The sequence below is a fragment of the Crotalus tigris genome, unplaced genomic scaffold (assembly GCF_016545835.1).
Source record: "Crotalus tigris isolate CLP2741 ecotype Arizona unplaced genomic scaffold, ASM1654583v1 scf7180000018599.1079084, whole genome shotgun sequence".
Classification (NCBI taxonomy): Eukaryota; Metazoa; Chordata; class Lepidosauria; order Squamata; family Viperidae; genus Crotalus; species Crotalus tigris.
In genome coordinates this window covers 850,907-864,791 of record NW_024097097.1, presented here as the reverse complement: position 1 = coordinate 864,791, position 13,885 = coordinate 850,907, and the positions used below count along the sequence as shown (strand labels likewise).

At 40.6% G+C, this 13,885-nt stretch overlaps 1 protein-coding gene across 2 annotated transcripts in view; it reads right to left on the bottom strand.

Annotated features, from left to right (window-relative positions):
• Positions 1-8,620, bottom strand: part of MYH10 (myosin heavy chain 10) — an 89,387-nt gene extending 80,767 nt beyond the window's left edge. Inside the window, exons 1-2 of one of the 2 annotated variants that reach the window (XM_039355114.1) lie at positions 8,471-8,620; positions 2,554-2,926 (exon numbers count right to left, since the gene is read on the bottom strand). In XM_039355114.1, the coding sequence (XP_039211048.1) occupies positions 2,554-2,898 (345 nt within the window). In that variant the 5' untranslated portion in view covers positions 2,899-2,926; positions 8,471-8,620. Of the gene's footprint in view, positions 1-2,553; positions 2,927-8,470 lie in introns of those variants that run through there. The other variant, XM_039355115.1, reaches the window with a different exon arrangement.
• Between the last annotated feature and the right edge of the window lie 5,265 nt (positions 8,621-13,885).

The following is a 13,885-nucleotide window of genomic DNA, read 5'->3' as shown; positions in this document are numbered from 1 at the left end:
CCATTTCCTTCTCCACTGGATCACATTTTGTCAGAACTCTCTGCTATGACCTGTCCGTCTTGGGTGGCCCTGCACAGCATAGCTTATAGCTTCATTGAGTTACACAAGCCCCTTCGCCACGACAAGGCAGTAATCCATAAAGGGGAGAGTGGGAACTAATGGGTGTGTTCTCAAGAATTTAAGGAAGCCATTCCTTTTTATTTTCTTGCAGCTACTTCCCAGAGGGAAGTAAAGCTTGCTGTAACACTCTATAACCTTTGTAAGATGCCGTAACCATTCTGTACTTGTTGCAACTCAACTTGTACAACTAAAACTTTCCCTTTATCAATGAGACATCATATAAACATGCTTAAAATCAGCCATTTTTTCTGTTTTCCTAATATTTGTTCCTTAAGTAGCTCACTGGAATGGGACACTAATTTTTTTTATTTTAGATATTGCATCTCATTCACAGAGCGACTCCATCATATTCAATTATACTGAGTAAAAGGTGCATCTTCTGGGAAAGACAGCTTCTTTTGTGTGTGTGTGTGTGTGCATGCGCGCGCACACACACAGAGAGAGAGAGAGAGAGAGAGAGAGAGAGAGAGAGAGAGAGAGAGAGAGAGAGAGAGAGAGAGAGAGAAATTGTAACATACTCTTTATAGCATTTTAGCTTCTATTTTAAAATAAATGAATCAGCATGGAAACAAAATTCATGCTTCAGCATCACTTGAAGCCAAGGTTTCTAAGTAGTACTTAACTGTCCCCATTTTATCTCTTCAGCAAACTGAAATATGTCATACAGTTGAAAATCCACTGAAATTATAATTACAGTAGCTATACTGTATCATGAGAGTAGTCTAGGGCTGGCTATTATCAATCTACATGCTGAAAAATACTACATTCCAGTACCATATGTCTCAATATGTGATACAAAGCTTAAAATATTGATGATTTTTAAAGCTAAAGAAACCCAATGTAGGTAATCTTTGGTTAACAATATTAACTGGGACCAGAATGAGCAATGCTAAGTGATGCAGTCGTGAAGCACAATGTCATACAATTATACATTTAGTAATAGCAATTCTGGCACTTCCTATTGCTATCATTAAGGGAATCACCCCGGGTCATTAAGCAAGGATGTCACATGGCCACCATTTGCAACTTCCTACCATTGATTTCGCTGCTGGAAGCCAGCAAAGGTGGTCACAAATGGTGACCATCAATAAAAGACATTGTAATTGTGAGCCAGGTGATGAACACCCAATTCACACCACATGGCCACTGCAATGGCCAAAATTCCAGGGATCTGTAAGTACCACTTGTTCAGCATTGTCACAAGTTCAAATGATCATTGAATGAGTGGTTGTTAAATGATGACCACATGTAATCTAGAAAGTCTCAAAATAGATGCTTAAATATATTTATTTTATTTCACAAGTAAAGTAACACATATTCACAGGGTAAGCAATGTAACCTCAGAGACTTCCCTTAGTATCTACTAGAAAACATCTCACAAATTACTTTAAGAAAATCCTGTTTTATATGCTACACCACTCAGAGTCTAATGGAATTGAATAACTTTTTAAAGCTAATCAATGGATCCTTAGATCCTCTCTGTCATAATATATCAGCCTTGTGTGGACAGAAGAAAGTACAAGCTATATTGTTTTTATAACTCAAATCAGTGCAAGACTCCACATTTTAGCCTGTATTAGATAAGAAAATATAGCAGTTATTAAATACCAAAGGTTAAAGAACAAAATAAAAAACATATAGCACCTACAATTTACTAAACAAAATTTCTAACCCATTCCAGTCCTAATAGATTTGACAATAACTTTTTAACAATAAATAACTAATAAAAAAATGTGAGCTAAGGATTCCAGTGTTTTAGATTTAGTCATAAATCATAGTGATCACTGACATGGACAAATTTGTTATAAAATATAATTTAGGAAAATTGCAGCAAAAATAAGATAGTTACAGTAATAGTTCCAAAACAATCTCTACGTTTGCTACTAATCTAAACAGTTGTGAAATTTATGAAATGCATATGGCCACCCATCTCACATAAAGTGATTCTGGGCAGCATGCAACAATTATCTACACTGCTATTTAGATTAAAAATGCAAGACAATGTAAACATTTATAAAATAAAAGTTATAAAGATAAAACTGATTAAAAGACAAACTTAAAATTGAAATTTAAAAAGGAAAAACCTGATGGATTAAAAAGTTATTTCCTTAGTTTCCAAAAGACAACAGAATAGATAACATGGGGATACTCTAAAAAAAAGACATACCATAACTGAGGAACTATTCAGAAGACCTATTCCAAAACAGCCAAACACTCTACTTCAGTAAATATGACAATCAAAAGTATCAAAGGTCAGAGAAATAGCAAATACAACATAATTTGGTGATCAGAATTAAAATCATAGTATTAATAACCAAGCTTACATTTTAAAATCAGTCTACAGACTAAAAAGCAGCATTTCCTTTTGGAACATTGCAACCAATAAAGTTGATTTTTTGGTTAGCACATGTCAGCCAAATAATTATTACTTACATAAATGAGCCCAGAATAGTATCGATCCTTCAAATTATGAAGAACAGAGGCTTCATTTAAGCAGGTCAATTCTGCCATATCTTCTACTTTAGAAAATTTGGGAGGATTCATTTTTTGAATATCATCTTTGTTGACAACGGCTTTCTTTCCATTCTCAGCCAATTCAACCAACACTTCATCTCCCCTCTCTTCTTTGATGCTGGCAGCTTCAAAGCCATGACGTTCTGATGGAATCCAGACTAATTTTTTAGCTGTCCAGTCAGCCTGGGTAGCAGGGTTGTAGATTACTGCTCTGTCCACAAAAAGGTACCTCTCAGGATCTTCTTGCAAAGTCCTCTGAGCCATTTTTAGAGAACTATCCCACAACAGGAACCTAGTAAATGCAAAAGCAGAATTATTAGCTACCAATAATCAATCATTATTTATTTTTTAGAGTATGATGAGAACATGATAAAAGAGAAGTAATTTACATATTATATACAAAACATCTATCCATACCCACTGATTCACAGTAGAGGTACTGTTCAATTTCAACCAGATTCTGTTCAATTTCAACCAGATAAAGCAGTGGTCTCCAATCTTGGTGGCTTGGTGGCTCAGTTGGGGAAGGGTGAGGGGGTAACAGGGCTGCGCGAGTGGTGGACTAGCTCGCACGCACACAGCTTCACTCAGGCAAGAGAGAAGCCTTTGGGGCATGGTTTCGTGCTCCTTTAGATTTCTCCACACCAAAAGCTTTTGCAAAGGTTGGCAGGCCTGAAGCAGCACAAAAGCCTTTCGTCCATTTGCAAATGTTTTTGGCACAGAGAAGCCATTGGGGACACAGTCTCATACTCCTTCAGACTCACCGAGGCTGCCCGACATTCCAAAAGCGGATCCAGGTGTCCTCCGTTGGCAGCCTCAGTGAGTCAGCGAAACAGAGCAAGCCCTGCTTGTCTAACTAAGTCTTTGCTCTCTCCACTCTACTTTTGAAACATCTGAAGGAGGCGGCTTGATAGCCTGGCTGGAGGGGGAGAGGGGAACTGGGCCATGTGAGAGGCAGGTCAGTGCACACATGCAGCTCCACTCACACAAAACAGAAGAGAAGTCTTTGGGGTGCTGCTTGCATTAGTGGAGCTGCACTTGCGCACTGGCCCACCTCTCACACGGCCCAGTTCCAAATGGGCCACAGCCCGGTGGTTGGAGACCCTTGAGATAGAGTAAGGCGGGTCAAAACCAGGTGGTTTGGTAGAGGGATCACTGATGATCAGGCCACAAGAAAGTACCATGGACCATTCCACTCTCTAGGCATTCTCGAGTTAAATTAGGTCGATGTTAAGTGAATAGCTGTTTTCCATGCTAGCCTATGGGATTTCAATCTTGTGGTGGGCTGTGTATGTTCTGGTGAATAGGGAGGGCCTTGTTGTTCAGCATCCTTGACCATAGCCTAGTGAGAGCTTGTTGTCTTCTAATGCGAGATGGTACGATACTGCTAAGTACTGGTAACCAGTGCACAGGAGTGGGATGCAATGTGCAAAGATGATATGCATTGTCTGGTGGAGTTGGACATCAACCATTTGGGTGTGGACACTGTTAAGCCACACAACAATTTTGACTTTAGTTTATTCCACAGCTAAATATTGTGACAGCATGTGGCTTACCAGCACCCTCATCAATAAACAGAAACTATTTAGGACAGCGGTTCCCAACCTTTTCTATACCACGCACCCCTAGAACGCTTCTGATATATTCTCGCACCCCTTACAAAAGTTCAAAATAATGGCACGAATTATGCATATACACTGTAATTTTGAAAACCCAAGTTTTTGCACCCCCTGGAATATTGTCTCGCACCCCTAGGGGGTGCAAGCACCCCGAATGGGCACCCCTAATTTAGGATAAGAATGTTGGACTAGGATCTGAGATACCCAATTTAAATATTTACTCAGCTATTAATTTTCTTGGGTAATTTTTCCTAGGTCAGCATTTCTCAGTACAGCATCTTACAGAGTTACTCTAAGGCATGCTGGCTGTGGAATTCTGGGAGTTGAAGTCCACATGCCTTAAAATTGTCAAGGTTGAGAAACACTGCTCTAAGGACAAATTTGGAAGATGAATAAGAAGCACATCACCTTGAGAATTTACAATAAAAACAAACTAGTAATTAATTCTGAGATTGAAGCTCTTTGACAATTTAGAGGAACCTAGACAATTAAAATTACTGTGGAATAAAAACAGGCTACAGATGAAGTTTTAGAGCAGTGGTTCTCAACCTTTTTAATGCCACGACCCCCAACAGGTCGTAAGTCGACGACTACTCAACTGGTGCAGCACCGTTTGCAGAATGGGACTTTTGGCAGGCTCAGCAGGGCAGAGACAGCCTGGACAATTCCTATTGGCTTTTGAAAGCCAATAGAATTAGACTCTATTCAAGAGAGTCTATTCTATTGGCTTTCAAAAGCCAATAGAATAAAAGGGAGTAACACAGCTAAGGAAAAGGGGGAAAAAGGCAGACTACGTTGTTTAGCGACCCCCATGAAATGGTCGTTCGACCCCAAATGGGGTCCCAACCCACAGGTTGAGAATCACTGTTTTAGAGTGTAATCTTTAACTCCTTCCAGAATGCTTTGTTGCCGAGATATAAACATATCAATCCTATACCCGTATCCCTAAAATCTAATCTGTTATTTTCAACCATGATTAATCTCATTTAAAGGCTCACAACTATATCTTCTTCTACATCAAAAAATAACTGTTTCTGTATAGAATTTTACTTTATATGAAATACATTTTCTATTAAGCAATCTGCACTTATTGCAGGAAAAAGTAGCTGTGAAACTATTTTAGCTTCTTGCCCATAGAATACTCATCATAAAGCACATTGCTAGACCTAACAGCTTTCCAGGAACAAAGCACTGAAGCTGAAATGTGACAAAGTGCTAGATACATGGCCAATGTCTGATTGAAAAATAGAATAGGAATATTCCTGCCTTTGGCAAGAACTTGAGGATTGAATCTTGCAAACAGTTTCTGAAAACTAATTCAACCAGAATATGCTAGAAGATGAAAATAAAGAAAACCACTTATTAAAAAAACCAAGTTTAAAAATGCAAAATAGGATGTCGTCTCAGCATCACTCAGGACTGTAATAGGAAGGAAAGTTATTTGTTGTATTTAAATTTATTCATCCCCTCCGCCCCCCATTTGCCTGTCCCCACAAGTGCAAGTGTTTTTGTTGCGCTAAGACTATTAGAACCTCATTCTTAGGGATCTGATTTATGGTCTTCAGAAAGTATATATTTATAAATATGGCTGCAATTTAATGTATGCACAAAGTTTGTAGTATAAGAGGACATATATTTTTCTTAAGAGAAAAATATTGACAAAACAGTATTTGGCAAATATTTAAAGTCTTACTAATGTAAATTCCCATTTAAAAATACATCCTAGGAAGGCGTCACCTCAAGTAGGTAAATCACAAGTATTCAACTCTTTTGCTAAATTAGTTTTAAGGTACTAGCATAATTTTTGCCGTGGCACAGTATATACCAAAAGCTATTTACTATTAAGATATCAAATTCATCAAATCTATAAAATGACCAGCAATGAGCTCAGGAATTTAATTAGTCTTTGAACTTTGAACTTTCTGTGACAAACAATTAGTTATATCCTGAGCAGGGTTTTTTAAAAAAAAAAAAAAAAAATCTAAGCTTAATAAAAGTGTTTCTTTCATTGGGTAACTTTTATCCAAACCCCTCCCCCAAAAAGTTGATAAGTTACAATAAGAAAGTTTTTTTTCTTTTGAAAGATAAATAACATTACAGCTATGTTATGTGACAATTTCTATATTCAGCAGTTTGCTAAGGTATTGTCATACAAAATCATTTTACTATAGAAAAAACATATAAAATATTAACTTTTATACTGGAAATTTCTTAAAACAATCATTTTACTGCTTAGAAAATAAAACCAGATCTGGACATTCAGATTATTACTTGGATCATTATGTGACAGACTAGTTATCAGCCTGCCAAAATATTACCCACCAGTATTAAACACCTATCCAGATAGTGAACAATTCTCAATACCTGTAATAATACAGATTCCCCACATATAGGACATTTTAAGAACTATGCATTTAAATGGCTACCCTCTTTCAAACAATCATTATGTTACAGTATCTACATTGACATGCTAGCCCAATAATTAAAGCTTAACAAACATAAAGCAAGCATGAAGTCATTCATTCCACCAGAGGGCCATAAAGCCTGCTTCACTTTTTTCAGACTATAACTGTAGTAGCTAAATTCACATTACAGCATTAAGAGTATTGGCTGGCTACAGAAAGCACAGCTAAAACAGACTAGGAGTCAAGGAAGGGAAGTAACATGTATGAAGTTTTTTCCCCCCTCAACTAAATACAGTACCTCGGACAATACTGAGAAACATGAGGCAGTTACTCTAAGACAGTGTTTCCCAAACTTGACAATTTTAAGGCATGAGGACTTCAACTCCCAGAATTCCACAGCCAGCAACACTGGCTGTGGAATTCTGGGAGTTGAAGTTCACATGCCTTAAAATTGTCAAGTTTGGGAAACACTGCTCTAAGACAGCATATATGCAAACTAACCTGGAATCAAGGTAAAATCTTCAAGACCTAATGATTTCTACAGCATCTTTTTTTTTCTCATATATTTTGTACATGTAGTTGTTTAGTATATGTTTGTTGTTTATAAACAGTTATTTGGCCTTCCTTTTCTCTTTATCTCCAAGTGTTATTCTAATGCAAGGCAGCTGACTCCCAGAATGCTAGATCTGCAACGCAAGCAGCATAGTTGAGAAATATGTTCGGGCCCAGCATTAAGGTCTGGAAGAGTATAGGTAGCTGGTTTCATTTTTTTTTTTAACATTTCACTAAATTACCTAATTTGCTTTAGCTTATGCACGTTACTCCTAAGGGACTCGGCATTTAATTAGACATCGTTCCCCTAATCAAAGAAAGATCACTTATCGAGGTGCGTTTTTCATTTCACATTCCAGGAGCAACTGGAATGCAAAAAATGCAACGCTAACAATATTTAGAGGCCTTTCCTACCCACTGCAATAACATGCAGCATCCCACATATACCTAGATATCGCATATGGAACAATGCGATGACAACCGGCCGAAAGGTTAACATTTATCTCGCGGTTTAAGAGGAACTGGGCAGAAGATCCGTTGCGATCGCCAAGTCTGAAACCAGTTTTAACCCAAGTGAAAGACAAGAGAATGCATTGCACCTAATCGGGAGACAACTTCCAATCCTCGTGTAAGAGAGGAACCTTAATAGAAATCGCCAACATCTTCCTACGGCAGGGAGACAGATGATCGCTGGGAGGATGGGGACCAGCAGGCGAAGCAGATCCTGGAGATTCCGCACAAAGGGCTCGGAATGGGCGAGCGGCAGCTCCACCGCACACTGCCCACGGGGTGATAGCACAGCCCCGTTCCCAGGCAAGTCAAAAGGGCGCCTCTGCTTCCTTCGCTCGCCCCCTCCCCATTCATCCGACAACCTCACCCCTTAAACAAAGAGACACGTGGGCTCTGCTGTTACCCGGCCACAGGACCCCCTCAGCCCCTGCGGTAGACCAAGTCTAGCGGCGTTCTCTGCGAGCAGCAGTGAAGGAGACCCACCAGCACGCCAGTCAACCCCTCGCCCAGGCAAAGGAGGAGCCACTCCTTTCACGCGTTTCGCAGGGCTTTCTTAAGGGCGGGAGGAGCACGAACCGGGGGCAATTGGAAGATATGGCCGAGGGTCCAAGGAGACTCTCCAGCCCGAGTCGAGGCCCTGCGCGACCTTCCTTCCCGCTGACCGCCCACCCTCCTTCTTCCCCAGACAAGGCGGGAAATAGAAGGTGGGGGGGGCAGAGGCAGAGCTCCTCGCCTCTTCCTTCGTCTCACCTGAATCCAGCCAGCGCTGGATAAAGCACCTCGATAAACCGCCCGGTTGGCCGATGCTGCTGCTACTGCTGCTGTTCGGCGCGGAGCCGCTTTTCCCAGCACGCGCTCGAACTGAATCCGCACTAGCCGCCCCGCCCCCGCTCGCGGCGCCTTTAGCGCCACACCGAGCACTCCCCGCTGGTCCCGCCTTCCCCTCCCCAAATCCCTGCCAGGCTTCCACTGGTCGTTCAGCCGGCCCATCGGGGTCCACTCTCGCCACCTATTGGCCCTTTGCCGCTCCGCCCCAAGCCAGCCTCATAGCAACCTTCTCAAGCTTCGCCACCGAAAACGCCCCCTTCTTTTATTTTTTCTTTTTGCCGGGCTTGCGATTGGCTGGCTGCGCCTGCCTGTCTAGGGACGGCTCTCCTTTCAATGGCGCTTTCGTGGCGTCCGTAGAGTGAGGCGGGAGAGAGGGGTTGAGGTGCACAGCTGCAGTCTTTCTGCTCCCTTTCTTTTTTCGAGCTTGCCCGGGGCGTTGTGAAAGGTAGTCCTGGGGTCAGTGGTGGCACGTGAAGCCCCGGGTGGCGTTCGGGTTATAAAACAGTGGCGGGGTACATCGAAATGCGTTTGGAGTCTCTCGAGCGTAGCCTGCAAAACCACGCCCCTTTATACGGTGTGTAACTGAACCGCAGTAATCGATAGCTCCTCTTCTCTGTTGCGTGGTAACATAATTAGGACGTTTACTGCTACCAGTATTTAGTTGGATACGGGAGATGCATTGCCCATCAAAAAAAGTGCATCTACCCCTGGGGCAGAGTAAAACTTGCTAAGTTGTGTATGCTGAATGCTGCATTCAAGCAGGCCCTTTTCACTCTCTACTTTCTTCATAGAGTGCCTATACCCTTAAAAATATATGGCTACTACAAATACTTTAATATAAATACTTCATTGCATTCTATAGATTGGATAGCTGGACTCTCTCTCTCTCTCTCTCTCTCCCTCTCTCTCTCTCTCTCCCTCTCCCTCTCCCTCCCCCTCCCTACAACATATTTGCTTTTGGACAGGTCATGAGTCCTGGTACTGGATAGAAGAATTTAAGTTATTGAGCTCAATTTACTATCCACCCCGTTGTCTGTAATGTATCTTTAGTTATTGTGCAAAATATTCTATAAATTGAACACTTTTATTTAGAGCTACTATCCATGTACTAATAAAACTCTGTCATGACCTTTAGCTGGGCAAAAGCATACATTGTAGGGCAACATGGTCTAAGTTACAGAATGTACGTAAAATCTGTGATCCAAAACCACAGGTACTGCTGTGGTTGGGCGGCTTCTGCAATCACTGTCATGTGAACATTTTGTAACAATTTCCCAGGCATTCTTGCAATTCCTTGCTCCCTCCCCTACTCAATAGCAGACAATTATCCTGTTGGGACAGAAAGGGATCCCCATGCACACTTACCGGCTGGTGCCACAACCCATGGTCTTTGACCTGCACTACCCTAACTACCACCTCCTATGTCTTGCACATCCACACATGCACTCTTCAACCCACATCTGTTCCCCAACCCTTTTGGCATCTCTTACGTCCTCTTCCATGCACCATACTGATGAATCTTTTGACTTGCATTTATGTTGACTTGCACCCTACTTGACCCATATGCTACCTCTTAAATACCTTCATGACCCCCACATACTATCCTTTATCCCTACACTCCTTCTTGTCATGTACATCCAGGCACCCTTCCCTTCCAAAGCCACATGGCATCTGTGGCTCACACCTATACACCCTTCCCAATCTACATGGTATCTATTGTGGACCTCCTTATACCATTCCTGACCCATAGCCCGTACATCCCTTCAATCCTCCACCCCTCCCATCCAGTAACTGCCTCTTACCTGCCTCCTAGTCCTGACCTTCAGTTTCCTACAGCTTCTCTATAAGTCTTCTCCCTTCATGCTTCCCACAAGCAAGATAAATAGGAGAAGAGGCAGAAATTGGAGACTTGGAAGGAAGAATAGTGAGGGAGGGTTGGAAAAGGCAAGGGAGGAAGGAAAGGAATGCAGGAAAATGCTCCAAATTCAATGTCAAGGAAAATCAGAATTTTCTACGTGCTAGTAATGTACTTAATAGAATCTGTCATGAGAATATATATATAAATATATATGTGTGTGTGTGTGTGTAAAGTTATATATATGTGTGTGTGTGTGTGTGTAAAGTACTAAGCACACTATTCTTGGAATCGTCACCAGAAGCTCTCAATCTGCTTTCTAAATTTCTCACACATTTTCACATTTGCTTTTGCAAACATATGTGTATGGATTTGCAGAAAGAGTCATTCCATTTGTAGGGGTAGATAATTGGAAGGAAGAATTAAAAGCCCACCTTCTCATTACTATATAGAAGATTAGGATTATTCAAGAACAAACATTTGCAGTTTTAGAGCTACCTATAATGTATGGTAGTATCCCTCTCCAACAGAAAATGCTTACGCTAATCATAGTATATACTACCTTTTTCCCAAGCTATCAAATGTGACTTTAATTTAAATGTCTTAATTTCTTCATGCTGTTTCTACATTAGCAAATGCAAACAAAAAAATACTATATGTGAGTTTTAAACATTACGTTGTTGAAATCTTAGCCTCCTAGAGAATTGATTGAGAGGAATCAGTCAAGGCATGAACAAAACAAACATAGCCAGACCACAAAAAGCCTATCTAATCTGAGAACTGGTAATGTGGAGTAGCTAAAGTAACAAATCTAAAACACATATTTATATGTGATGAAAGCATCACTGTAAGATTACAACCTACAGCCAAGATTTTGCTGGGAAGCTATAAGAAAGTCCAAAAGAGTTGCTAGTTGAAGAGAGAGGGTAAGAGCAGAATGATAATACTGCCAGAAGCTCCACCTTAGATCTTCTGCAGGTGAAGGTCTGCCAGGAACAGAGGTGCAGAAACAAGATGTATTCAAAATTACACTGTATGTCCAGTCAAGAATACATTACTTCTTTAAAACAGCCAGAAAGGGTCCCAAACTACACCAGCCTTGTTGCAAGGGCTAGTAATTTCTACTGGAATCGGAATAAGAGCCAAGATGTTTATCCATAGTTGCTGGCTGCAGTAAGTCAAAAGGGCTTTGAAAAGAGCAATAAAGCAACTACAGCTTCTCCTAGTCAAATACGCTTCAGAGTTACTCTGTGAGGAACCTGGCTACTAATAAGGAAAGTCCTGCTTTTAATGAAGAGTGAATAGATTAGAGCTGGTGAATTGATAGCCCCCTATGTGCTTCTGAGCCACAACTCCGAGCATGGTCAGAGATGAGGAATATTTGGATTCATACTGTAGTTCAGCAGTGATCTTAGAATATAGTACAGTATGACTGAGTTTACATTTTTTTTAATTTAAGCCAAATTGTTCTGTGTATAGCATGTTGCATTAACTTCACATATCATTTTAATATGCCAATAAACCAAATTATACTGTGCTATCTGAACTGACCAGCACACTCCCTTTCTATAACATGGTCATAATGCTGGTTACAGTATAGGTCAGGGGTAGGCAACCCAAAACACTTAAAGAGCCACTTGGACCCGTTTCCCACCAAAAACAAAACACTGGGAGCCGCAAAACCCTTTTGATATCTAAAATGAAGATACTGCATATATCCTTTTTTACCTTTATTATAGGTGTGTGTATGTGTGTGTGTGTGTGTGTATGTGTATGTGTATATGTGTATATGTGTATATATATACACACACACACACACACACGCACACACACAGACACATAGACACATATACACATTAAAAATAAAAGTAAAAATATGACTCTTGGGAATATCCATACTATTAAAACAATGATCACCAAGAGAATGCTTTAAGAGAATAAAATTACATACACACATAGGTAAAAAAAGGATATATGCAGTGTTATCTTCATTTTAGATGTCAAAAGGGTCTCTCCTTCCCTCCCTCTCTATCTGCCCTTGGTCTGCCACTCCTCTTCCCCCACTCTCTCTCTCTCCCTCTCTCTCTCTTTCTCTCTCTCTCTTTCTCCCCCCCCCCCTCCTATCTGCTGCTCACCTGGCAAGCTTCAAGCTGTGGTCCAACCTCCGGGGTAGGCAACCTCGTCTCTTTTATGACTCATGGACTTCAACTCCCAGAATTCCTGAGTCAGCCTAGCTGGGCTAGCTAGCTCTCTCCTGCCCTTCCTGCTTCCTGCAGAGACGCAGCAAAGGGAGGAGCTCCGCCCAGTAAGCTTTTCAGCTCCTCGGAGAACACTGTGAGTGCACTCTCTTTTACACATACACACATACACACAAAACACACACACACACACACATACACACACACACCCAGACACACACAGAGAGAGAGAGACAGAGAAGCAGGGAAGTGCAATTGCCTCTCTCTGTCTCTCTCTGCAAAGGCAGAGGAGGCTGGGAGCCCCAGGGGAAGGCTCAAAGAGCCATATGCGGCTCCGGAGCCGCAGGTTGCCGACCTGTGGTATAGGTCTTATGCAAGAATTATACTGTGAGCACTATTCTTATTAATTCTATTAATAACCTTGTGTTTTCTTTGCATATCTATAAATCTCAGAATGATTTTTGACTGAAATTATTGTTGATAAAGCAATGGAAAATAAGCAAAGTAATAAAATAAGAACAAGTTATTTTTATAATTGTTTGAAAAGCAAAGAAAAGAGATGAGGCAAGGGCTATGCTTTTCCATTTTTATTTGCTTTTGACTGACATATTTTCTTAATTTTTTGAAGGAGTTTTCTCTCTTCTCCAGTTGGAAAAGAAGCCAACTGAATTAAGTAGACCAATCAGGATTAAACAGAGGAGGCAGAATGAATTTATTATTTCCTTTTAGAAATGGGTTTTTGATTATATTTATACAGCATCACCATGGATTTAATTTTAGGCAAGATGAAATAATTTTCTGTTTTGGCTTTTGACCTCCTCAATTTATGGGAAAGCTATGATTTCTTTAAGCCTAGTTCTTGAAATAAAAATCAGTAGATTTAAGTTTTTTTATATAAAAGTGGTAATGTAAAATACTACTTATGGACTGAGCTTTGATTTTCCATTTCCCCTAGAAAGTATTTATTTTTAATTTTATTTGTCTAAACTCTCTTGAAGGAAATAGTTTTGTCAACTACATTACTAAATTTTGGAGAATATTCTGAAACCTGCCCTCCTTTTTATATAAACCTTTGTTTATAAATTTCAGCAGTTGAGGTCACTAAACATGCTGGGTTAAGCCCAAAGAGATCATATACTGGTTTAGTTGGATATGCAGACCAGTTCTTGAATGGAATTTTCTCTGTAGGATGCCAAATTAGTTTGAGCATCAAGCTATTTTGGTGCTTGGGGAAAGAATGTTTGTTTGTCCTCTGTGAACATGTTTTGGGCTAGTCGTCCCTGA